Source organism: Stigmatopora nigra, chromosome 19 (genome assembly GCF_051989575.1).
Source record: "Stigmatopora nigra isolate UIUO_SnigA chromosome 19, RoL_Snig_1.1, whole genome shotgun sequence".
Taxonomy (NCBI): Eukaryota; Metazoa; Chordata; class Actinopteri; order Syngnathiformes; family Syngnathidae; genus Stigmatopora; species Stigmatopora nigra.
The window spans coordinates 3,936,106-3,963,582 of NC_135526.1; the positions used below are offsets into that span (position 1 = coordinate 3,936,106).

General features: G+C 39.3%; 2 protein-coding genes across 3 annotated transcripts in view; both read right to left on the bottom strand.

Moving 5' to 3' along the window:
• Positions 1-27,477, bottom strand: part of LOC144212607 (transmembrane protein 47-like) — a 111,119-nt gene that overhangs the window by 71,683 nt on the left and 11,959 nt on the right. The window lies entirely within an intron of this gene.
• On the bottom strand, positions 1,741-19,942 carry LOC144212604 (voltage-gated potassium channel subunit beta-3). Of its 2 annotated transcripts, none has more exons than XM_077740615.1 (15): positions 19,806-19,942; positions 19,256-19,733; positions 7,553-7,596; positions 7,439-7,476; positions 7,213-7,292; positions 7,029-7,073; positions 6,895-6,939; positions 6,425-6,468; positions 5,459-5,545; positions 4,781-4,866; positions 4,577-4,697; positions 4,343-4,437; positions 4,087-4,207; positions 3,590-3,678; positions 1,741-3,379 (listed from the first exon to the last, which is right to left on the bottom strand). In XM_077740615.1, exons 2-15 carry the CDS (start codon positions 19,555-19,557, stop codon positions 3,290-3,292), a joined length of 1,287 nt encoding a protein of 428 aa, XP_077596741.1. In that variant the 5' UTR covers positions 19,558-19,733; positions 19,806-19,942; the 3' UTR covers positions 1,741-3,289. The 2 variants fall into 2 exon arrangements, with proteins under 2 accessions (XP_077596741.1, XP_077596740.1); XM_077740614.1 differs by lacking the exons at positions 19,256-19,733; positions 19,806-19,942 and adding exons at positions 15,729-16,526; positions 16,624-16,961.

Sequence of the window (27,477 nt, forward strand, 5' to 3'; positions counted from 1 at the left end):
TTTTAAACTTTTACGTGTGCCCTATGTGTCTGTGTGTGTGTGAAAATATGTGCCAAGTTGCATTGGTAGTTTTTAATTGCTTAATAATGGGAATTCAAAATAAAATAACGGATAAGGAAATGCATTTACTTTTTAGGGATTTCTTAACTTGGATCTTTTTCGTATCTTGAGTCACTCATTTGCATATAGAGGTATGACTGTACGGCTTATAGGGGAATGCGGCTAATATGTGAGAAAATCATACTTATATATGAAATAATATGCATTCAAAGAGCACTTTATTGAAAATGTGGATCTTCATTCCCTGTTTATTATTTTTCCTCGCTTTCATCACCCGGCAACTTTCCAGATTGAATGAATCACATAATGAGTCACATTTGTCCTATCTTTTGTAGTTTCTGCTCTCTCTCTCTGTTTTGGTCACATCTTTTCGCACATATGCTAATTTGTATCCCACACAAGGACTTGTCATCTTTGCGATAATATTTAAGGAAGTCCACCAGTGTTGGCAGAACGGATTTGCTGATATCTCTGCAGTCGTTTTTACTATCCTAACTGGATAAAATGGAGCTTTTGTGAAGATCTACATGATTCAGTCTGCTCTCATCTATAAGATGCATTCATTAGGGTAGCTTGTGAAGAATTTTAATGTGGAAGCCAATATGTATGTACATTGTTTTGTTTTTAGACTGATATTTCTTTAATATTATTGCTGATGAGAACACTCTTAATGGAGAGCAGCTAAGTAGTTTCTCTTTTTACATCTTTTTGGAATAATTTTAGACTACTTGAATTCGGTAGGTACATAGTAGGGTTATTAATGCATTGACTCTCACAGCTCTTTTTTCCGGCTTATAATTACATTAATCACACTTATTGTTTCCTGTAGTTTCTTGAAATCTACAGTAGAGGGCATGCGCGGAATTCAGTTTCTCTTTTTATGCCTCTGGGCTGATGAGTCATTTTGGAAGTGAGCCCTCAGTCTTTGATTCATTTTGTACTTGCTGTTATTTATGTTATTTTGAAACCAATGGGTTATAGCTGTGTTTGTGTATATCATAACACACAGAGAGAAAGGTTAAATGTCACCAAGTGGATATGCTGTATATTGATAGATGGGTATACATTGCAGAACTGAACTTTAATGTATATATATATATATATATATATATATATATATATATATTTTTGTTGTTGTTGCCATAATTACCTTAAGAAACATTCCGCCTCGTGGTGTAGTGGTTCACTCGACTGACTTATGTGCGGATAGGAGTGGGCTCAATTCTCACAGGTGGTGGTATGATTGTGTGTGGATGGGTTAGGGTTAGTTTGTCTCTGTGTGTACCCTACGTCTGCTTTTCGCCTGAAGTCAGTTGGGTTAGGAGCATTTGGCAGTTACAAATACCAGTGCCATCCTCGCGGAAATTCACTTATCGCGGGTGGTCCCGGTCCCCATTAACCGCGATAACTGAGGGAACACTGTATACGCATTTTTAGTCACAAATTATGGGCGCGCATTATACACGGGTGCACCTTATACTATACTATATAAATACAGTACATAAACTGCATTGAATGACTTTGATTCTCAAAGAAAAGAAATACTTTCTTTTACCAAATGCAAATCATTCCTTTGAACAAATTGCCGACTACTTGGAATTTAACGCATCAGTTGTTTTAAAGGCTACATGTGAGTCATTTTGATACCCTTTTTACAAAGACACGAAAAACAAGAGCAAGACCTTTCAAATCATGTAATGTGCTTTCCTTTTAGACGCAGCAACAGACACATTACATTCAGCATGAATTGTTGCCCCTCATCCCCCTTTTTCTTTGTTGCAAGACAGTAAAATAGAATTAATGCAGGCAAAGTTTACATTTTCATAGTTTGGATTGAATAGTTCATGTACACGGGACGCAACACTCAGTCATGGTCATACGGTAACGGGGCAATTCCGTCGTGATTTCTAAATGAATGAACCTCCGAGACTTGCCGCCAAACAGACAGGCCTATATACACTTGCCGTTCCAACTGGAGAAAATCATCAAAACATTCCACCCACCCAGAAGTCCAGACGGGGGTTAATTTCATGGGAAACGACAAAAGGAACACAGCCCCTAACTCTAACATAAAAGTCATAGAAAACTAAAGGAAAAATCATGGGAAAAAAGAGTATTCAACACTCTAAAACTAAAACTGAATTTCCCGAGAACTGATTGAAGGAAGCAATAAAAGGCTTCCATGTACAAAAAAAAAAATCCACAAAACAAACAGCATACATTTGTCAAATCTCACCCCGTGTTACCAAGACTTTTACAATTGACTTTCTACATTTAATTGTTTTAAACATCACATGGAGCTTCAGATTTACCGTAAAATTCAGGTTTTAAGGATATTGCAACTTACGTCTGCCGATAAAAGCCATGCCACATTTGTTCACCTTGTTGGCGCTTTTCTCTCTTAAAGGGACATGCGCACAGTTGAGGAACAAAAGAGGCAAAAAAAGACACTGCCAAAAGACTTGCAAGGTTAGAAAACATACTTTAGACGGTGTTCCTTCAAAAGAATGCATGAAAATACTCACAATTATCCACAGACTTCAATCTTTCAGCTACTTTTTGATACGCATTCATTTTCTCATTAAGAGCAGAAGTTCTCCGCCAAACTTTGTAAACTAGAATCTCATGTTCTTAGTGCATTTTTTTCATACCTCTGAGTAATTTGCCTATTTCTAAAAAGCATGTGATGTCGTCATTTTCTTTTTTTTTTCTTCTTTTTTTAACCACTCAAGTGATCTGCTGTGCCCAACTTGGTAAAGCAGTGAATGTTTGCCAGACCAGTTGCATGCACACTAATGTAAATGTTGGGCACATGAAAATTGACCTTTGCCCTCATCTTGCTGCTTTCTCTGTCGTTAGGCCCACGGTTCAGAGAGCAGTTAGACGGTAGCCAGAAATGCCCACCGGGAATAAACGCACCATTAAAATAGTCTGATTTCATGGCGTCGTCGATAATCTTTTCACGTCAAAAGTCCACAAGTAGCTCCACTGAAGAAAGAATAATCTTGCCAGTGACTATTAAAATGACCTTTTTTTGTTGTTGTTCTGATTAGCAACCTCATTTTTTTCCCCCATATGTGATACAATGTACTGAGCACAATGGTTTATGCGCTCATTCTTGAAGCATAATGTTGCTGAGAACATGCAAGTTGTTGAATATACGGCAGAGAAAAAAAAAGCAAAGTCTTCTTGCTTGATTTTCTTCCTCTCGTTGTTGAATGCTGGACTTTCAAGCTCGAGACTCCTTCTTTAAGTGTGGCTTGTTTCCCAGCACAGCATCCATTTCTGTGACTGTTTGTGGGCTCATTTGAGATAAAATCTGCAAAAGGGGTTCAAAAGAAATAGGGTGCACTGTAAATGAAATACAGTTAAGTATTCTAAATTAGAATTCAAAATCAAATATGCCACTAGACCACGTCTGCAGTTCGTTTAATGCATATCTTTCACTACTGGTGCGTTTATATTAAACTGAGTGTGATTCAGCATTACAATCTATATGATGAATGTAGAAAATAGAAGCACTATTCACCCGCAGTGCGCCTAGGTTCTCCAAGAGCTGGTCTGTGTTTGAAACACCTAAAAGCACTGAGCTGACTCCTTCACTGCGAAGACACCATGCTGTGAGGACAAAGGACACATGAAAATAGATTTTTCTATTGTCTTATAGCAGTCTAATTAAATAATAACTTGGAAAATATAGTCCCTTACTTATCATTCCTAAAGAGTGCAATTTTTCTAATTTTAAAAGTAAATATTTTTCCTAATGTCAATTTCTTGTATAATTTAGGCAAAGGGTTAGACCCCCTAACATAGAACTAGTGACACCACAGGTGGGACTCAAAATTACCAAGCAAGTATAGAATATTCAAACTTTATAAAAGGGGAGATTGGAATATGAAACCTCTCAAATATGAGACAGATTTGTTCATTGCAGGAACTGTATTTTTCTGGAGTCTTAATGAATCTAGCAACAAATTAGTAAGCGTTTTTAAAAAAAAAGAAATTGCAGTGTTATATGGGCGTTACCAATGGCCAACTGTGCGGCAGTGCATCCCAGTCTGTCTGCCAGTAGGTGGAGCTCCTTGATTTTAGCTAGCTGCCTCCGCCCCTCCTCACTGTTCACGCGCTCCCTCAGCCACTGGTAGCCCTTCAGCCAAATGCAAAGGGGAAGGGGAAACAGTAGGTAAAGGGCTTCTTTACTGATTTCAAGCTAAAAGACCTCACTGATTGGGTCGGGAATTAGTGTGGAATCCCCCGGGAGGGCCGCTTAAATCAAACTGACCTTCATTGCTGCTCTGGAGCACTCTGGTACTCCGTCGCTGTACTTGCCAGTGATCAATCCGCACGCCAGTGGTGACCAGGTCATTGCTCCGACACCTGGAAAGCAGACAAATGATGTTTGACTATTTAACAGTTAACTCACTAGCTGCCATCGATGGAGATAGGCCTCCGATCCGTTTGATCGCCGCCAATGGTACAGGAACATAATCAATGTACACGTTGATAGGATTGTTACCGATCTTGTGGTAGAGCTCTGGGAGTTGCACTTCTACTTTATCCCTTTGGAAGTAGTGATACTCTGCCTGCTCGCACACAGGTGGGATCAAATTGAACTGGCGGGCCACTGAGTAGGCTTCCTGATGAAGGAAAAAGTATAGGATTTTAATTTTTCTTGCATTGATCAAGAGCAGGGAAATAAGAACCACTGATGAGGGCTCACCATGATTTCCATAGCACTCCAGCGTGAGGTGCCCCAGTACATGGCCATGCCCTGGTTTATGACAAATGTCATGGCCCGAACAATCTCTGTTAAAAAAAGCATTGAAAATGCCAACGTTTTGTAAATTTTGCTCAGGTATTGTGGCAAACAGAGTATGACTCGATGGAAAACAGAAGTCGAAACTCGTTGATGTTACCTCGTGACGAAATGTAATATGGTTTTATTACCATCAGATTTGGGCGCCTACTGAATTGTAAATATCTTATATTTATGCATCTTGATTTTATAAGCAAGCATAGGGACTTAAAAACTAATAACTGATTATTATCAAACAGTAACAGCAGGATTCTTTTTACTGATGGATTTTTAGCGATGCTGGCCAAGCCTAAAACATTCTTGTTTTGGTTCCAATGTTGTTGGTAACAACTCTTCATTGGCAACTTGCCATTTGTCACTTGGTCAAAGTAGTTTTCAGTAAATGGTTTTGATCTCAACAAGAGAATAGGCTAATTAACAATTGGGATACTGCTATGTGCTCAATCCACTTAATGCTTGTTCCGATGGGGAAAAAAATAAACGCTTACATCGGCTGTCTTTGTGTTGAAGCAATTTACCAATTAACCATTTTTCCATAGTTTCTTGGAATAAACATACAAAACATAGCATATTTCAGATCACCTTCCATGGGACTGTTGACATCATTTCTGTTGGCAAAGACAATGTCCACATAATCCAGCTGGAGTCTTGATAAGGATCCTCTTAAACCTGCCAAATAAGACACCATGATGCAAAATGGCACGTAATGTTAAGGTGTAAAACTACCAAAAACACAATTCAGTTCCAACATTTTGTTCCTTTTTGGCTTAAAGAAAACATATCGCTACTGAAAACTAACACTACAAAATTAATTTGGACAAGACCTCTTTATCTCGGCGTTATTTGGGATTGAGAACAGTTTTGCAGAACTTGAAAAAACAATTTCACAGCGATTTACGTGACCATCGTCATGTTATTTAAAACACAAATCCTTGAAGAGCAGTCCCATTGGAATGAAGTCATGTGACTCATGAAAAAAAAAAAGGATAAATCAAAGCAGACTTCTGAGCAAGATCCAATTTTAACCATACCGTAGCATGCCGCAAGCTTGGAAACAAATCTGTTTTTAGAAAGGGATATGTCAACTTTAACTATGTCTGTTATGTATTCCTATCAAATGTCATAGTTCTGACCTCGTGTGTGTCATCATTTTTGCCCGCATTTTAGTGACAGGCCCCAAGCCGATTAAAAGCCCAAGTAGGAGCGCCGTCCCAGCATGCCGTGCAAACGTTAAAAGCTGCACAAAGTTGACCTGTTACGTAATGACCTCCAATCAAAAGGCTCATAACAATGGCGCCTATTCAAATCCTTATTTAATTGGACAGCCCAAGGACATGCTACACAGTGCGCGGTAAACAAACAAAAGTAGCCTTCTTACGGATTAAGTTGTGCGGGAAGAGACGATTAAGCGGCTGAAAATACAATGATCCCGTGGTGCATTTTCCACGGCAGCTTCGTCATATTTTTTTTTTTCTACCCCTGGCTGACCCTGAGTCCGGAATTCCTGCCAGGCAGTCTTATGCAAAAAGCAATGGGATCATACTTTACCTTCAATAATGTGCTTTCTGGAGAGCCCTCTCTCTGTCTCTGCTCTGCAAAGTGACAATATGAAATAGATTAATTGATATTGATCACAACTAATAAGGATAGATGGTAGTTTGAAAGGAATATTAATCCTGTTACAGACTATGGCCACTACACTGGACATCAATTCGGTTGATTGGGATAGTCAGCTGGGATATGCTCCAGCACCCCGTATGACCCTAATGAGGATGAAGTGGTTCAAAAAATTAGATTTGGCCTTAAATTGACAGCCAACCACTTTTTGGAGTCAAATGCACACGAACGAATTAACTATTTAAATAACAGATTTTACCCTAAAGATTGATCCTTCGATTATATACTTGCGGCAACAGAAATACTACAATTGGGTGTCTAATGAGGGTACAAAATTGAAACATTTAAAAAAAAAATCTGCTGAAGTAAAAAAACAACAACAACAACACTTTAATACTTACTGGCCTCCCCAGTAGATCTTTGTAGTGATTACAAAACTTGAGCGTCTAGAAGAAGATAAGAATGATAATAAGAATTGCTTTGCCACCAAAAATGGATTTTACATGCATTATTGAGATAAGTAGTAGTAAGTGACCTCCATCCTTTCTTCTTAATAATATTTCCCAGTGTCATCTCTGCTCTGTGGAGAGACACAGAAAGGCAATTAAATTTCTTCATAATAAACCATAACAAATGAATTGATATATGACTTAAATTCAATGGAAGGTAATTTTGATTTTTACAATATACACAGGAAATTGTCGTATATGAGTTCTGACCTTCCTGAAGCGTAAACTTCGGCGGTGTCAAATAGGTTGACCCCGTTTTCATATGCTACGGTCATCAGGTTCTCTGCCATCTGACAAAAGAAAAGGAAAGGCTGAAACTGAGAGCAATTTAATGGATGTGTGGCGTTCACCACCACATCTGATAGCCTCATGATAAAGAATACTCAGTCTGTGGCTATTGATTTATTTTGAATCTTAACACTAAAAGGATGCTCACCTCGTCAGATATTTGCGATCCAAACGTCACCCATGTGCCTGATTAAAAGAAGAGTTGAGGGTGTTACATTTAAGGCTGTAAAGCAAAAATGTATGTCATGCTTTATGAACTCACCTAAACCGAGGCAGGAAACACGAAGGCCGGACTTGCCGAGGTTCCTGCGACGAGATAATAAGATGTCTCAATATATTCAGTGGATAAAATCATAGCTATGATGGAAGAATAAATGAAGGATCCAAATTGATACAATCGATGATACAATAAGAAACAATACAATATTATACAAATTCATATTGGGAGGCCCAACTTGAAACCCTTCCACTTTTATATGTTAAAGTCAGGATCATATCTAATTATATTTTCACAATTTGCTGAGGGCCAATAAAAAACGTAGTTTGGACTTCATTGGGATATAATAAATGATCGAAACCATCATCCTAAAGCAAATGAGGTTTAGTAGTAGACATGTGAACACTTTCTCCTTCTGCACTGTTCAGTGCCAATGCGCCTGTGGTTAAAATGTGTCTAATTGCTATCAGAACAATTGACCTTCTGCCGTTCATATGTTAACAGCTCACAGTAGCTTGAGTGAAATAGCCGCGGGGAAGCGGGCCTTGGGCAGGAGCGCTAAATGGCCCAAAATGTACCAGCAGGGGTCGAGGAGAGCTCTATTACCCAACATGCCACTTTGGATTACCCAGACGGCCGAGTTTTGAAGGGCAAAACGGAGCTGCCTTTGTGACTACGGGAGCATGTCCAGATGAAATGGTTTGATGCTGGCTCTCCTTCTGCATGTGTGCGCTCTAAATTCTAATTGGAGGCCAAGTAAAAGGATGGGAGAGGAGCATCACAACCGCAGTGCTCCTAGCTGCTGTCTTTCCATTTGCCAAAACCCCCCCCATCCCCTTTTACACTGCCTGTTTGCCTGCCTGTGTCCGCCACAAATAACCAAATGCAGAAAGACAGTCTGTCAGAGCTTTTTGACTCAGCCTAGCAAGCCTTGCTTTTATTTTCTCTGTTCTATTTTTAATGCCTGACCCCTGAGCTATTTTTAGATTCCTGTACATGTAAGCGTTTGTGTCCCACTGCGCGGGTGTGCGTGCTGGTGTGAATGTGGCGTGTGGGTGTGAAATGTTCATTGTTTAGACTCAGTCAAAATAGCACACTACAGCAGGGTCAGGGATTGTTTAGATGCAGGAAGGAGGATGTAAGAAAAGGCAAGTGGACCCATTCCTGGGACGCAAAGCCGTCTCTCCGTCACCTTTTCCCGTCGATGACGGCGTGGGTCCACTGAGACCGGCAACGTATTTACTTTGAACAGTGGCATTTCCGTGCATGACGCACACTGGCCATCTTCTAAAGCCCATATCTAATTACATGTCCAAAATATTTTCCTTACATCTTCTTGTAATGACTGAAAATGGAAAGTGTACAGGGGTGTTGCAGGTGCATTTGGGCACTGACCTTCTTTTAAAGCTCTGATCACATTTCCAAATGATCTTATTTTTTTCTTTAATCTGTCCTTTAATGATTCAAAATCGATAGGGTGCAGGAGCCTGGGGCGTGACCGTGCTCGGACCTCGAGGTGGCCTAGTTTGGGGGTGTAAAGGGGTGTAGTTTGGTGATGCGAGAGTCTACAGTTAAAAAAATAGCTCAATGTAGTAAGTCAGTGTTTCTTTTCCAGCTGCACCCTCCCGCACTTAGCCCAACTCACATCTCTCTGCAGTGCTGCAGTCTGCTTATTTACTATCAGCGAGTGCGCAGCAGCTCACGCTCACTCTTGGCTTTCACTGACAAGCTGCCCCTTACTTTTCTCTTAGTGTTCACTCACGTGCACAAGAACACGGTCCGCAGAAACGCCGTTTCACACGCCGAGCGGTCTTATGCAAACAAAAACCCCAAAAAACACCTATAATGCGCAAACACGTGCAGGCGCTCAATGCGTCGACGGCCTTGTTCACGCTTGACGGCAATCAAGCTGGAACACATCTGCATATGGCTCTGCATGAACGCACTCAAAAGCAGTGCACACAGATGCCATTCGGGCCTTCCTAAGAAGCACCACCTTGTTTCTTCTATATTGTTTTTTTTCTTTTTTGTTGCTCTGGCAATAAATCACAAAGCACAGACGAGGCGATTGGACGGTACTGGGTTGTTGTGATGCATTATTAATGGTGGGAAGGGTGCTTTGTCATGGTGTAGTCAGCATTTTAACCTGTGCTGACACCTTCAGTTAACTCGCACCCGGGGCGGCAGGAATACAATACGCGCAGATGGTCGTGAGTGCATGATGGATTCTTTGCTTCCTGCAGTTGTCTTAGGAGGCACGCTCATGCTGAGCAAGCTCCTCTCCATACGAAAGCATACATTTATGTTTTATCAAAACTCTAATTAAAATTTCTGGGCTTGAAAGGAATCTGCGGGGTTGTTAAAATCTGAAGACATGCTGGTCAGATAATGCATTTTTTTAGTAATAGAGAATTCTTATTAATTTTTTGTCCATACCAAATACTACATAAAGATAGGCTATTTTATATATTCAACTCATAGAGTTACAAGAGTGAATATTTTAAGAGGTGGCATAAACTTGGCATGGTGAACTTGATTTGTTGATCAAGAACCCACAATGAGAGTGCAATTTCTAACAGCCTCACATTTGTAGATTCTATTTAGGTCTTTTATTCTTGGTTCTTATAAATAATGCACTGCAGTTAGAGGCAGAACTATTTTTTCCTGATACTTGAATTCCTGCACTACCACTTATGATAGATGCAATTGCACAGACACTTTAACCCAGGCATAGTCTACATTGATTTAATTTGCATTAGCCGGACAGCTATCGGCCATTGCTGATGTGGTGGGTGTTTTAAATTAACATGCTTTATTGGGAAGCAATTCCTGTGAATGCCACTATTCGAAGGTCATGTAAGGTCAAATTAAAATGAATGAACAGTTAAATTGGGTGACAGTGGAGACTTGTTAACAACCTTGACACATTTGAATTATGACAAAACTAAATTTCAATATCAATATGTATATGTGTGTATATATGTATGTATATACTCATATACACATACATACAAATATACACATGTAGTTTTGTCAGTGCTTTATTTCTTGCCTCAGCTAGTATTAACAGACCGTGGTTAACATTGAAATGTTTGTGTAACATGACACCTTTTATTCAGCCAAAATACATTAACACTGTTAAAAAAGTAGGTCTGTCCTAATTTAAAAAAAAAAATACACGCTGTGAATGGTAAAAAGTACAGTCTCTCTCATACATCTTTATTAGTGGTCATGACCTTCCTATTAAAATTCACGTAATGAAGTGGAGCAGCTCCAGTTGATATTAAAGTAGTGAGCCACTTTACAGTGGTTGGAAAGGTCCCAAGAGACACGGTCGTTGACAAAGGCACACATATTTTAATGCCAGAAACATAATGGAGTATTTCAAAAGGGTGCTTTTCATTTGAAGCTGGGTTTTAAAATTCTTTTTAAATGTTCAAATTTAGCTCGTTTTTAAGCAGCACTCCTTACTGTCGTGTGTCATATCTTAGTGGCACATCTGCAGTATGTTGAGCCAGCGTGAGTCAAATCATAAGAAGTCTAAGGGAAGGTCAGTGCCACCTGCCAACTTGTATGTCTGTACAATAGATGCAGTATTTGAATGACGGCTCACTTTCCCATGCCGGCAGCCTCATAAATATTTCAGCCCATAGACTTGGACGGCTCAAGGAATTTAACATGATTGAATGCAGTTGTCCACATGTTTTGGCCCATTAGAATGTCGGCTGATGCATTTTTGTATGATGGAAAGCATTTGAACTGAGCTACTCATTCTCTCAACAACAACAACTTGATAAATAGTGGCAAATTAGGGATGAAGTTATTGATTACATAAGTAACCGATTCATCTATCCACCTATTTATCCGATTTATCGGGTTTTCGTATTGCAAACATTTTGTGTTGCAGAATAATTTTAGATGTAAATGAGAGAAATATGTGTTTATGGCTGCGATAACATTTGTTTTTACCATTGGCACCGAGATTGCATTTTCAAAAGTACATTAAATGCCAATAGAAAATAACTGAGTTTATTTTAAATGTCAACAGAAATGCACTCAGACAAAAATGCAGCCTTATTTTCATTATGTACAGTATAACCACTATAGGCCATACAATGTGTAAATCATATATATAGAGATATATCTATATATATAACCCCCGCAACACTTTCGAGGATGTGTGAATGTTTTTTTTCTTCCAATTTATGCACGGTGGGCTGTGGTCGGTCTGAAAATTATATTTGGATTTTCATTTTTTTTCCAATGCAAAAGGACGATTTGAGCTATGACCATGAACGTGGTGGTATCCTAATGAAGGTCATTCAGGGCATGAAACCAAAGTAAAGTAGAGCATGTGTGCATGAGAGTATGTGGAAAAGTTGTCAAAGCTGTTAAGGTTCTATGATTTGTTTCTGTACTGCTGAGGGGTTTTTAAAATGCACAGTTGAAGTGCACTTAGAGAGAGTAGCAGACTCAATGTCAGCAAACTCCAATCACAATGCTAATTGATGATAATGCACTACTCTTTCTAACCGCAGGAAAAGTACTCGAGATGGCGTTCACTCTCGGAAAACATGTTAGTCCTAACACAATGTTGACTTTGAGAAGTTGTGTTGTAGTTCTCGTGCACACCACAGAGTATATAGATGCGAAAAAGCAAGGATGGGGACAGCGTTAATGGTAACCAAAGTGACGGAAAAATTCATTGGCACTTTTTTTCCTAACTCATTCCAGCCATATAAATACAAGAGTAGTTTTAGTTTTTTTTGTTTTAATAGCCAATTATGGCTTGTAGTTGTGCCGGAAATAATTTGACCTCCTTCCCTACTTGTTGTTTCTTCTTCATTACAAAAACAATAAAGACCTGGTTTCCATGGAGACATCTATTTTGCTAATGACAAGAGCTGAGGTGGTTTCCCTCATCCTGCTAGGTGGCGCTCTGCTGCATTCACGCCACGGTCCTCCGAGCATTTTCTGCATATTTCATGCTCGAGTGGACTGACCCACTCACGTCACAACCATTCATTTCCCCATAGCCACAATAATTCATTCATATTACATGGGCATATAGTTTTACATCAGCTGTAGACTGACTTTACATCTTACTGTATTTTTTTCCACGTGCGTGTTTGTGTGAGATAGAGCTGTAATTGAGTATTCTACGTCATAATTCATTAAGTCATTAAGGGATCTATGTGGCAAGTTAAATAAATGGCTCATTTGTTCTTATCTTTGCAAATGAATACCTTTGCAGGTTCAAAAAGGCCTACTTGTAGTTGATGTGACTTGCATGCCTTGCATAACCAATTTTTTCATTGCTCTTTGGTCCTTAAATGTTTGCAGCTCGCTAATTCTGATTCAATACAAATAACCACGAGGAAGAAGGGTTGACACACTCATTACTCACATGATTTGTTTGGCAGTATTTTTAGACCTAATGCACAGAAAAGGTTATAGTAAAGGGTTAGGGTTAAAAAAAATGTAACCATGGACATTTTCTGTTTTGATATATAATATTACTTGTTCTATACTACGGTGTAGTGACAATACACTTGTAAGTTACTATTGTTTTCAGAGCTGCTATGATTAATGGACAAAATTTGAGTTGTTGGATTCAAAAAAAGATTCAAATTCAATTTTGCTGCTTCGATTAATTATCTAATTAGAGTGGTGTTTTAATGGTTTGTTTTGAAAGTGCTGTACTTGGTTACTATATTGAGTTGGAAGAATAAGCTGCCTTCTGGTGATAACCGTGAGTATGACATAAGCATCACCTACTGACTGACAGATTTTGGATTATTCCCATCTACATTTGTTGCATATTTGTGTTCATATATCGGCAGTGTTTGGCAAAAGTGCTTTGTGATTCAATCTGCAATTGTATTCACGGATTTTGAGTTTCTGCTACCAAATCAATGCAAAAATCCAAATGGTGCCTTTAAAATAGTTTAAATTGGGTCACCCGCAACTCCGGTCAGCACCACTGTAGTATTCTTTATTTGGCCCATCTTGGAGACGCGATAAAATCAACACATTTAACTGAATTCCAGAAGAAAATGCTAATACGCTGTCAGTGTGACTGTCACTAAGTGCTACTCGGGTTAATGAGGCAACCTGTGGGGATCAGCAAACATGAGAAAACAGCAGTAATGACAGGTGCCATCTGCTAAGTGTGAATTGTGTCACATCTGTACTCCTGCTCCATGACGTCAGTGGCACAAAGGCTACTGTATTCGAACTTTGTATACTGTCACCATGCTATAAAAGCACCCGGTGCAGTCTGTGCATGGCTGATAAAACAACAATGCGATAAACTAGAGTCAGTCTCAATGCAATGTGTTTACATGGGCACGTGCCGGATCGATGATGGCGCTCCCCATTTTGTGCCGCTTAGCCGAGGATATCCAATTGGCGAGAATAATCCAAGAGGTCCGCATCCTGCATGAGTGGCTCACATTGTGCGCTTGGTTTCATTTTGAAAACACCATCCGTGAAAACAAACAGAGTGAAGAAAGGATGGAAGCGGTATTATTATCGGGATTGAAAACGATCTTTGGAACCCCCGTCCCTATTATTGGATTATAGCACACTATACGTGCACACAAATGGAATTGTTTTCAGTATTGGGTTAATAAAAGTCAATGTGCTTGAATCCAGAAAGAAGAAGCTGTTTCTATGTTTTCATACCTTATGACTCAGACCTGCTGTTGTTTTGCTCTGCAGGGTTTTTGTCTATCTGGCCACACAAAAAGCTTTTTAAAGCTTCCTGGGTAGGCATAGGTCATTCTGAGAGGAACTTTGAGGAGGGCATTTTAGTAATGCAAGGCTTGAAGGCCCACTATCACTTTAGGCGGTACTATACTGAATTCAATAGATTAATATAAGAAACTGTGATTAATCCAGGGGAACCCTAAAGTGCAATGAAAAGCATAACTGTTACATCAATCATTATTGTACAATTTTGATAGTTTTGGATTTGTGAGTTGTGATAATTTATTGAATACTCTTTGAAAAGGTTCTAGCATTTGATTTTTGATAGTGGGACTTTGAAAAACAAGCTAATGCCAGCAGTGGCATGTTTTATTATTATTTTTTTTGGTACACATTCTCGTAACTGAAGTGCTGAGGGGGCTGAGCTTAATGCACATGTAGACAACCTGCACAATATATTCCACAATGCTTGACGGCGACCTCAATGTCACCTTTTTGCATATAAAGTATCCCCCCTGCATAAAAATGAAGAATGACTACAATTTCCACACAATATGACCAGAATAAAATGCATCCTCAGCTTGTTCAAGAGCTTTTTCAAAGGATCAAGTGGTCTTCTGACCCCTGACCCCAACCCTATCGTAGCCTTTGGGAAAGCCATTTCTGAGGTGAATAGTATTTTTTTTCCTCTTGCTTTTTCCCTGGTGGAAATTTCAATTGAACGAGAAGGATTAAGCCCGATCAATATTTACTCATTGTTCTGCTATGTGTGGTCATCACAGAGGACCGTCACGTCTCGGACGTCTTTTACGACGGCAGGATGTCAATGCGAGCTTTTGTAGTTGCGAGATTTAGGAAAAAAAGGAGTGATTCATTAGGCTGGCTATTTGTGGAGCAAATCCTCCAATAAACAATAGGAATATCAAGGAGAATAGTGGGGAAGGTATCAGCAGAGTAAACGCCTATGAAAATCTGGCCGAGTCATGATTGTCTTTGACTGATAATTGTGCAGTGTGTTGTGGTTCACGTTCTCCCAAAGCAGTAAAAAGAAGCAGAATACTACCAATTTGTTGTTTGTTTGCATTGTAATCAGTGTGGAACCAAACATCAATCTAGGTAGGTTGAATATTAGGTGCAATCAAAACCATAACAATGCAGCAAATTGATCGACATCTTTGAAATAAGGCGTGAAGTTTCCAAGAATATTTTTTTATCAATCAAATCAAGATTGCTTTTGCATCTTTTTAAAATTTGAAATATAACAATGTGTGTACTATAATATTCAATCAATTGAGGTTTGTGAATTGAATTGTGGCAGTCTATTAGTCAAGATGGAATCATTGGGCTCCCAAGACTCATATAATTGGTGACTTTTGAGCTTTACTCATTCACTACCGTTGATGGCAATAGACGCCCAACCCTTTCAGACTCATTTTGAATAGATTGTTATTTGGAGGTCAAAAGCCCACACCCCTGAAAGCCAGAGCGTCTCCACCTGTAGTGCACTCACCTGTACTTCATACTAGTGTGCCGCCCGATAGCCTCCTTCATGTGCGCGTGACCCTGTGGGGTCTGCCGCGACCCGGGTCCCTCCCTGGCCTTGACTGACCCTTGGGAGGTGTAGTTGCCATTGCGCTCCTGGCCGCTCCCACCTCCTCCGCCGCCTCCGGCGCCCGCTCCTCCTCCACCGCCTCCTCCTCCGCCGCCTCCTCCTACTCCTCCGCCGCTGCCCCCAGGAGGTGGAGCAGTGCGAAGGCCACAAAGTCGGTCCTCGCTGCGACTCTTGAGGTTGTGCTCGGTGCAGGCGAAGGACACCTGCATCCTGACCCTGCTTTCCCGGAGGCGACTTTGGGAGTGGAACCTTCGGCTTCGCTAACGTCCAATTGAATCAGTGGCGCCGCTGGTGCCCGGGTTAAAGATTTTGCCTGAGAGTTCCGGGGGGAGGGAGTGCATCCAAATGTCCAGCCTCTAACACGAGACATGCAGAGGTGCCTGTCTACTGAGGCAAAGCTGGCGGAAGAGTGGCTGACTTTTCCAACACTCAACCGACATTGGGGCGGTGGTCCGCTTCAGAATAAAAACACACCAGGATGCGTGCGTGTAGATTTTGCAGGATGCTCTTTAGGGAGACCCCAAGCATGAGCTCCAAACATGAATGTCTCCTCTTCAGCTAAGCTGAGTCGTTCCCGCCTTGAGCCTGAGAGCTCGCCGGCGTGCTGCAGCGACGACGCACACATCCTCACACTGGGCATCGAAAGGCGGCATTTTCCCCCAAAATCTTCTCTTTTTGTCGCAAGGTGGGAAAACACTAGCGTATATTCGAGGGGTGGGGGATCAGTACATGGCCACGCATGAGTACAAAAAGCAGACGATGGAGGGAAGCCACATCAAATGTATTTGATTACCTCCTTCAGCGTGTGGAGAGGCGGACATGCCGGCAGCAGCCGTAAACGCTGTGCGCGGGTCTCCCGCTTGGTCCCCTGGCACGGAATTGCACGGAGAAAAACGCACTTGGCATGGCGGTGGCGCGAATCAGCCGCAAAAGCCCACAGTCAGCGTCATCCCGTCATCATTCCTTTCAAATGGATATCCCCCCACCCCTGCTCCTCGCTTTTTCCAGAAGGTCCCCTAATTGTTGACGGCACACCGCGCAACCGCTCTCTCCCTTCTCCTTCTCTCCCTCTCTCTCATTCATCACACGGGTGAACAAATGTCCTCACATGATGCGTGTGCGGCTTATGCAACGTTATGCCTCTTAGCTGAATTGGGAATAAATGAAACCGCGTCACGACTGGTGAACATTTTGTTCCAATATGTGCAGACATCTCTGCAGATTATTTCCTCTACCACCACACCCATTTATCCCAATGAGCAGCCATCGCTATTCTACTGCAATATCTGCAGGTACATCATATTCGCAACGATGGTGGTGAAGAAGCTGCGCAGGACTACAGGGGCAACACCTGCAACTAAAATTGCGCACCTTCATTATTTTCTACCAGAAAGCTTGCTTTGGAGCTCTCTGCAGATTGCATGGAACTTTGGTCACCTGGTAACTTTACACTGAAATGGAATACAGTCTAGCTTCCAGAAGTTTGGGTACCATTGATGCTGATAGAAGGCCAATCCCATGTCAATAGAATGTGACCATTCACTGCCAGTTGCCTCATTCAGTCGGTTTTCTAATACAATTGCGATTTAATCATATTTCCCTGGCATCTGCCAACAGCTGCTTTGGACTTGAATTAAAATTATTTATTGTTTTATTTAATCTTAAGTCTTTTGAAGCACCAGGTCTGAGAGGAATTATGTTTCAGTTACATTGTAAAATTACATATGACAATCTGACAATAAAATTGAAATTTAACCGGATGTAGCCAGAAATAGTCGTACACGAGTTTAAAAATAAAATATGCTCAGTGTTATTTCATTCATCTATCGTACAGATTTTGTGTTAGTTCATTTTAAGTCAAAAACAAATAAAGAGCACAGATTGGCCTTATATCCCAAAATAGCTTTACGGAGTAGTTGAAAGAGAGATAGATGTGAGTCAGTGAGCCTGTCCAAACATGTGTCGCTGACTCCCAGTATGTCCAAATCCTATCCCGCACACCCACCCTGGGTGATGCTGACCCCCCGTTGAGCTTGTCAAAGAAATGGTGACATTAGAAAATCACTGGGAATCCAAGTTTCCACATCATCCATCTTCAAAAAGTGTCAAGATTATTTTCATTCAGCTTTGGAAATTCCATCTAATGTCTGATGATTCTTTTTGGGTTGGAGCTGCATTAAGTCTTCAACCTTACATTATGACCCCGACCATCACCACAATAAATAGGCAACATCCATGAGTTAGTAATACTAGCTCAACCCCATCGGCTGCAGCCTTATAGCCACATGCAATTAATTTTTCCACTTCAAATGCTTGTGATTTAAAAAATATGACGTGCATGTCATAAAAGCCCTGGCACAAATTGTTCTAGGAATTTGAGGCTATTTCTTTCTGTAGCAATCATGTATGCTAAACACATACTTACAATCAGTTGGTTCCCGTTGCAATGGTGACGTCTAGTGGTCAAGTTATTTCTGTCTATCAGTCTATTAGTTATTTCTGTCTTCTTTATGGTATTCAAATTATTTCATATAATGCTTATCAGTGGTGTGTTGTCAGGGCCTTCAATGACTTCTTTGCTGGCCTAAGAAATATCTGAATTATATCTTATATTTTGCCCATCAATACTTTTGAAATCATCCCAAATTGTCTGTTAGTTTCCCTTCATTGCTTTCCCGCTGGTTGCGCTGCGTCCAGATGTGTTTTCATATTGAAGCATTTAGCAAATTACATTTCAGATTTCTTGATTTTTTTTTATGTGTCGCAGGTGTAGCTGAAGTAGAGGTTTAATAGCTAGAAAATAGTTTTTGAGGGTTGGATTTATTCCGGCAGTTGAAGGCGTCGCTAGGAAATTCATGGACCGCCACTGATACTTATATACATTTGAAGCTAATGCCAAATCTTTCAAAAATATAAATGTGTTTTCTCTGCCCAAGATGCACTCTTTTCTATTGATACATTTACATAAAAAGTTAACACTTCCGATTTGATATATTTTGCGGACACTGATCTAATGCTGTCCCGATATCTATCTTTTCAGACCAATAAACCAACAACAACAAAAAACGCTGAAAAACTTTGCAACCAGTGAATGACAAATGATCTTATTTGCATGAAGGTGAGTCCTGCTTTTACTGCTTCAAGAAATACTCTGTTTACAAATATATGACCGAATTCTCTGTTACTATCATTAATTTATAAAGAGAAACTGTCTCACTCAGTGGACATATTTGTCCCGTGCTTTGATTTACAGCACCCAAAAAAACATGACAGTTTTGAAATCAGTGAGTAAATCTAATACTACTGCACAATACTCCAAAAACAGCTATATCATGCACCAATACTGAGTATCGGATCTGAACATTACAAGTTTGGGATGCATATTAGTTGTTTTTTGGGGAGGAAAGATAAATGGGCATTCTCACCTGTATGACATAGCTGAGCGCTCCGCTTCACAGTCAGCCAGCGAGAGGCCACATTCTCTAAGGTAGAGTTCCAACCTCCGGCGCTCCACCAGTCGGTGCGCAGCCACCAGGATCTGAGACGCTAGGGCCTCGGAATCAGTCTTCTGGTCCGGGCTGGCCCTGCTGCTCCGACTTCCGCCCGCTTTGGCCACAATACTCCCCGAGGAGGAAGACGCTTTGGGCTTCTTACTAATGCCGTAGAGGTCTTCCACCGAGTACTTTCCCCCTTTGCCTCCTCCCGTGCCCCCACGGCTGGCAAACATTGTTATCCTGAAGAAAAAATGCTGGAACAAATCAGTCTTTGGCTTAATTGCGTCAGCTTTTGGCAAAAGCAGCCGGCGAGTTTGAACCGAAGCAAGGCGCTGCCGTCCTGACAAAGATTTGCGAAGATCGGAGGACGGCGGCAATCAAAATGTATTCCGAGAAGTACTTAAAGGCCCTGCGAGACATCAAAAAGTGGCGGATTTGCTTCTTGGCGGCGGCCGAGACAAAAATAAAACAAAGTACACACCTGTCAGCGGAAAACAATGGCTGCCACTGATGTGAGGCGCTTCTTTGAATAAAAAATGAATGGAAATAAAAGCAATCTGCATCTTTCGCTCTTGATCTCCCAAAGGAAGCACGCGGGGGATTTGTACTCAAGCCCCGCCAGCTTACATTTGTTGAGATTAGCGCACAAATGAAGTAGCTCTTCTCTGGCTGCCATAGTGTAATCTGGAAGAGGCCAAGTTGATGCAGCTCAGCATCCTGACCTTCACCTTTGGAAGCAATTTTGTCAAATTTGGATAGTTAATGGCCTGCCAACGTTAAAAAAAATTGTTTTGCACTCTTTATATGTGGAAAAGAGAAGTGACAAATAAGATTGTCTAACGACAGGTAAGACATTTTGAGTTAGTCACTTTGTTTTATTTTTTTTTCCATTCAACATAATGATGAAAACAGACACCCTGCAAGTGAAACTCTTTATTCAACTGTATTATACTTGTAGTTAATAAAAAATCAAATTTCACAATTATTTTATTAACAAAAACATTATATATAGCGTTTCTTAAACGCATTTAAAATCGGCAACATAATTGCAAGAAATCTTATGTTTCCAACCCTTACTATGAATTGTCTGTAGGTATCATTTTCACATGAATATGTGGACATATAATGTATTTAAAATTGATCAATTACACACTGTGTAGTTTGATCTGATCAATTTAACAACAGGAAAGCTCTTCACTCACACTGAAATACATTTTGCAATTCTACATATTTCCTGTTCTGGTCAAAGGTCAAATAGAAAAGATATAAGAAAATGGGTGCAAGCTTCCACGGGAAGGAATGAATGAAGATATTCCACCAGTTTAGAAGTCACAATCATTGACAATGTGAGAATACACTCATGCACATGTTTTATCTTGGGATTGTGTTCACTTCGCATGGCACTTGCGTCTAGGCCACATCTGCGTCCAGCTTTCTGCAGTGCAGTGGCTTTTGAAAGCGCAGATCATCTGGGATTAAGCCGATGTAAGCGCTCTTGCGGTCGACGTACAAGCAGCTGGAGAGGAGGGGCTGGGAGGTGACAGGGTCGATCTTGATCTTCTTAGGTAGATATCGCAACCTACGATGCCCTTGCATGACGGCGTCCTAAAAAGTGGTGAGATTAGTGGTGGTTCAAGTCAACATTTTTTCGCTCAAATAAATGCGGTATGTTTGGGCTGGATGTTTTGTAACAATGCATGGCGCTTCGGCTTAGTACGCTTCACTCTTGTTTTGAGTCATCTGTTATGCAACTGCAACAAAAAGTATATCAAAGCTTCCATCTTGCACCCACGATGTGATACTCTTTTTCCACATTCTCATAAATCGAAAGACATAAAGGGGAGTGCACTTTTATCAATTTATCATTGTATAGTGAGGCTTTTATCTGTTTAAAAAAAACTCCAGGGCTTTGATGATGTTTCTAATTGTTGAAAAAATGACCATGTATTGTAACATTGCCTAAGTGTACAAGACAGGCTAGTTTTTTTTAGTCATCTGAGCTGCTTCAATCTTGAAGAGTGGTGGCCCAGTGGTTAAGTCATCAGTCTGTCACCTATGTGGTCATGGTTCAAATCCCAGTGCCTGCAAATATTTTCCACATATTATTCAGGTAAATGAATGAGATAAAAGTATAAGTATTACTTCCTTCTCTCACAGTGTGGTGGCCCAGTGGCTAAGTCATCAGTCTGCCACCTATGTGGTCCTGGGTTCAAATCCCAGTGCCTGCAAATATTTTCCAAATATTATTCAGGTAAATGAATAGATAAAAGTATAAGTATTACTGCCTTCTCTCACAGTGTGGTGGCCCAGTGGTTAAGTCATCAGTCTGCCACCTATGTGGTCGTGGTTCAAATCCCAGTGCCTGCAAATATTTTCCACATATTATTCAGGTAAATGAATGAGATAAAAGTATAAGTATTACTTCCTTCTCTCACAGTGTGGTGGCCCAGTGGCTAAGTCATCAGTCTGCCACCTATGTGGTCTTGGGTCCAAATCCCAGTGCCTGCAAAGATTTTCAAAATATTATTCAGGTTAATGAAGGAGATAAAAGTATAAGTATTACTTCCTTCTCTCACAGTGTGGTGGCCCAGTGGCTAAGTCATCAGTCTGCCACCTATGTGGTCCTGGGTTCAATTCCCGGTGCCTGCAAATATTTTCCAAATATTATTCAGGTTAATGAAGGAGATAAAAGTATAAGTATTACTACCTTCTCTCACAGAGTGGTGGCCCAGTGGCTAAGTCATCAGTCTGCCACCTCTGTGGTACTGGGTTCAATTCCCGGTGCCTGCAAAGATTTTCAAAATATTATTCAGGTTAATGAAGGAGATAAAAGTATAAGTATTACTATCTTCTCTCACAGAGTGGTGGCCCAGTGGCTAAGTCATCAGTCTGCCACCTCTGTGGTCCTGGGTTCAATTCCCAGTGCAGGCAAAGATTTTCCCACAATTGTTCAGGTAAAAGAATATGTACAATTGCCTAAGTGTTTAACTGAATAAGTGTTTAAGTGTATAAGTATTCAGTGGTGTATGAATCATTTTGTCCAAAAAATGACTAAGTGTTTCACCCCATTTCCTTGGATAAAACGTTTCAACACCCTTGTATAAGTGGGGCACGAGTTGGTGTAGTGGGTTGCACACTCGCCTTTGCACCGAGAGAACGTGAGTTCGCTTCCCGGTGTCGGCGGTTCACTGACCAAGCAAGCGGTCGAGGGTCGGCCGAAGGCCGACCCGAGAACGCCTTTCGCACAGACAGGTCCTTCAACTGTCTTCCGAACTGCCGAAGGCAGTTCGGAATATAACCTTTTGCTGAAAAGTATGACTAAGTGTTTAATATAAATAAAAAAGTTTTTTCTTTTTTTTTTTTCCCTTCTTCTTATTCCATTGACCAATTCTTCTTTCCAAGTATTTTCAGCCAAACAGCGGCAGCGAGAATCGAACCCAGGTCTCCCAGACGGGAGTCCTGTGATCTAACCTCTGCGCCAACCAAGTGACTACACTTTTCTTTGTAATCATTTCAGTCCCTTTCCAAGAAGTCCACAGAAACAACTAAGTGAAAAAGTGTCACAACTGGGAATTGAACCCAGGTCTCCCAGACGAGAGACAAGTGACTTTACCTCTAGACCACAGTAACATGGTATACTATGTAGTGTCTTAGCACGTGTCTTAGTAAGGCTTTTAGTCTTAAAAAACGACATAGTATAGTTAGGCTTTTTATCTCAAAAAACGACATAGTATAGTAAGGCTTATTATCTCAAAAAATGACATAGTATAGTTAGGCTTTTTATCTCAAAAAACGACATAGTATAGTAAAGCTTTTTTTTCTCAAAAAACGACATAGTATAGCAAGGCTTTTTTTCTCAAAAAACGACATAGTATAGTAAGGCTTTTTTTCTCAAAAAACGACATAGTATAGTAAGGCTTTTTTTTCTCAAAAAACGACATAGTATAGTAAGGCTTTTTTTCTTTAAAAAAACGACATAGTATAGTAAAGCTTTTTTTTCTTCAAAAAAACGACATAGTATAGTAAGGCTTTTTTTCTTAAAAAAAACGACATAGTATAGTAAGGCTTTTTTTCTTAAAAAAAACGACTTAGTATAGTAAGGCTTTTTTTCTTAAAAAACGACATAGTATAGTAAGGCTTTTTTTCTTAAAAAACGACATAGTATAGTAAGGCTTTTTTTCTTAAAAAACGACATAGTATAGTAAGGCTTTTTTTCTTAAAAAAAACGACATAGTATAGTAAGGCTTTTTTTCTTAAAAAAAACTACATAGTATAGTAAGGCTTTTTTTCTTAAAAAAACGACATAGTTTAGTAAGGCTTTTTTTCTTAAAAAAACGACATAGTATAGTAAGGCTTTTTTTCTTAAAAAAAACGACATAGTATAGTAAGGCTTTTTTTCTTAAAAAAAACGACATAGTATAGTAAGGCTTTTTTTCTTAAAAAAAACGACTTAGTATAGTAAGGCTTTTTTTCTTAAAAAACGACATAGTATAGTAAGGCTTTTTTTCTTAAAAAACGACATAGTATAGTAAGGCTTTTTTTCTTTAAAAAACGACATTGTATAGTAAGGCTTTTTTTCTTAAAAAAACGACATAGTATAGTAAGGCTTTTTTTCTTAAAAAAAAACGACATAGTATAGTAAGGCTTTTTTTCTTAAAAAAAACGACTTAGTATAGTAAGGCTTTTTTTCTTAAAAAACGACATAGTATAGTAAGGCTTTTTTTCTTAAAAAACGACATAGTATAGTAAGGCTTTTTTTCTTTAAAAAACGACATTGTATAGTAAGGCTTTTTTTCTTAAAAAAACGACATAGTATAGTAAGGCTTTTTTTCTTAAAAAAAAACGACATAGTATAGTAAGGCTTTTTTTCCTAAAAAAACGACATAGTTTAGTAAGGCTTTTTTTCTTAAAAAAACGACATAGTATAGTAAGGCTTTTTATCTCAAAAAACGACATAGTATAGTAAGGCTTTTTATCTTCAAAAACGACATAGTATAGTAAGGCTTTTTATCTTCAAAAAAACGACATAGTATAGTAAGGCTTTTTATCTTCAAAAACGACATAGTATAGTAAGGCTTTTTTTTCTCAAAAAACGACATAGTATAGTAAGGCTTTCTTTCTTAAAAAAACGACATAGTATAGTAAGGCTTTTTTTCTTTAAAAAAACGACATAGTATAGTAAGGCTTTTTTTCTTAAAAAAAACGACATAGTATAGTAAGGCTTTTTTTCTTAAAAAAAACGACATAGTATAGTAAGGCTTTTTTTCTTAAAAAAAACGACTTAGTATAGTAAGGCTTTTTTTCTTAAAAAACGACATAGTATAGTAAGGCTTTTTTTCTTAAAAAACGACATAGTATAGTAAGGCTTTTTTTCTTTAAAAAACGACATTGTATAGTAAGGCTTTTTTTCTTAAAAAAACGACATAGTATAGTAAGGCTTTTTTTCTTAAAAAAAACGACATAGTATAGTAAGGCTTTTTTTCCTAAAAAAACGACATAGTTTAGTAAGGCTTTTTTTCTTAAAAAAACGACATAGTATAGTAAGGCTTTTTATCTCAAAAAACGACATAGTATAGTAAGGCTTTTTATCTTCAAAAACGACATAGTATAGTAAGGCTTTTTATCTTCAAAAAAACGACATAGTATAGTAAGGCTTTTTATCTTCAAAAACGACATAGTATAGTAAGGCTTTTTTTTCTCAAAAAACGACATAGTATAGTAAGGCTTTTTTTCTCAAAAAACGACAGTATAGTAAGGCTTTTTTTCTCAAAAAAAAAGACAGTATAGTAAGGCTTTTTTTCTCAAAAAACGACATAGCATAGTAAGGCTTTTTTTCCTCAAAATACGACATAGTATAGTAAGGCTTTTTTTCTTACAAAAACGACATAGTATAGTAAGGCTTTTTTTCTTAAAAAACGACATAGTATATATAGTAAGGCTTTTTTTCTTAAAAAACGACATAGTATAGTAAGGCTTTTTTTCTTAAAAAACGACATAGTATAGTAAGGCTTTTTTTCCTCAAAAAACGACATAGTATATATAGTAAGGCTTTTTTTTCTCAAAAAACGACATAGTATAGTAAGGCTTTTTTTCTCAAAAAAACGACATAGTATATAAAGGCTTTTTTTCTCAAAAAACGACATAGTATAGCAAGGCTTTTGATCTCAAAAAACGTACACACACACGTGCACACACGTACACACACACGTACACACACGTACGCACACGTGCACTCCGTGCACACACGTGCACACACGTGCACACACGTGCACACACGTGCACACGTGCACACACGTGCACACACGTGCACACACGTGCACACACGTGCACACACGTGCACACGTGCACACACGTGCACACACGTGCACACACGTGCACACACGTGCACACACGTGCACACACGTGCACACACGTGCACACACGTGCACACACGTGCACACACGTGCACAGACGTGCACAGACGTGCACAGACGTGCACACAAGTGCACACAAGTGCACACAAGTGCACGTACGTGCACATACGCGCGTATACGTACACGCGCTAGCACCTTCTACTCATGATGCAATTGATAAAACCTCAGAGGAACTGTCAACTGCTATCAAACCCTAAACAGGACACCAACAAACGCTCACAATGTTGTGTGTCATATTTAGGTCATGAATTTTGCATGGTGCTTAAAAGGCTTTTAAGAAACACTCAAATAGAAAATGGGAAAACATTTCCCCTGCCAATCATAAATACAGCCCTGAATCTCAATTGTAATGCGTCCCAAAATCTGAAACTTTCAATCCATAAAATGTACATTTCTAACTTGACATTGGCATCAGTCATTTACATTGGACATTGCATCCTTCAGCCTCGATATAAAAGATGAAATGAATAAATGACATTTTGAAACAAACATTAAAAAGCATATACGACAATATGTTTTTAAGATATTAAATGGCTCAATTGCTTTCTTAAAATTTTAAAGTAAGTCAGTGTAGGAATATATTTAGTACCATATTAAAACAAAAATAATCACACTACTATGTAATTTCAAAATATTTCCGATAGGGAGCAGTAGAGAAAAGGGATGGAGCTGTTAATAGTCCACGTACTTAACATTTTTTTTTGTTGAAGGGGGAAAAAACGAAAAACAAACAATTTTTAAACAATATGACTTAAACAAATAGCAGCCATGGGGATGAGTGGTTAGCGCATTGGCATCACAGTGGGGGCCCTGGGTTAAAATCCAGGTCGGGCCACCTGTGTGGAGTTTACATGTTTTGTGTGGGTTTTCTCCGGGTTCTCCGGTTTCCTCCCACATTCCAAAAACATGCATGATAGGCTGACTGAACACTTAAACACTGCAGTAGAGCAACAATTACAAATTGCAATGCCTATAAATAGCCACAAGACAGCAGCACTTTACAAATTATTCCTTTTCCATACTGCTTACAAGGGTAAGCGGGGGGTGCTGGAGCCTATCCCAGCCAACTGTGGGCAGCAGGAGAGAGACATCGGCAAATAAAAATGTCTGTTTTGGGGCCCAAAACTTGGAAGCTGCAGAACAAATCAGTTTGTCTGTGTTTGACTTCCATGGATTTTCTTCAAACATGTAATTGTGAGGGGAGGACAGCACATCTAAAAATAAAAAAAAATAAAAACATTTTAAATCATCGCAACTCAAAAAAAACACAGAATTAAAAAAAAAAAAATAGTACCTGAATATACTCACTTATTTGCCCTTCTATATGATTTGAAACATAATCTAATGTCAGTATTAACTGTACTTAATCTTGCATTTTTGCTATCAACAACACTTTCTTAATATCCTTGTCCACAAATTTAATCTGATCCGTTTTTCAATCAAATTTTTGCAAACTTTCAACCTCAGCTACTTAATTCTTTGTTGTCCGACTCCTCCATTTAATCAAATTGCTGTCATTAAAGAAAATGCTTTCCTCAATGGGCACTTCTGTGTGCTGGTTGTTATCAAATTATTCCAGACGGGTTAATTTCCCTATCAGATTACTTTAACCACCTGTAATTTGATTACATTTTTCCAGATTACAGTTTCACTTTCCCCAAACACATAGCGCCGTTCCTCTTTGTCTCATATTGCATCCAGATGTTGTTCAAATTACAACCATGTGCTTTAGACTTTAAA

What these genes read in the sequence shown, in the direction of transcription:
- LOC144212604 (XM_077740614.1), bottom strand. Translation starts at nt 16,039, where the DNA reads ATGCAGGTGTCCTTCGCCTGCACCGAGCACAACCTCAAGAGTCGCAGC. An exon ending in GAAGTTTACGCTTCAGGAAG is followed by an intron (nt 7,074 to 7,212) that starts GTCAGAACTCAT and finishes GTCTCTCCACAG; the next exon opens with AGCAGAGATGACACTGGGAA. An exon ending in AAGATCTACTGGGGAGGCCA is followed by an intron (nt 6,469 to 6,894) that starts GTAAGTATTAAA and finishes GTCACTTTGCAG; the next exon opens with AGCAGAGACAGAGAGAGGGC.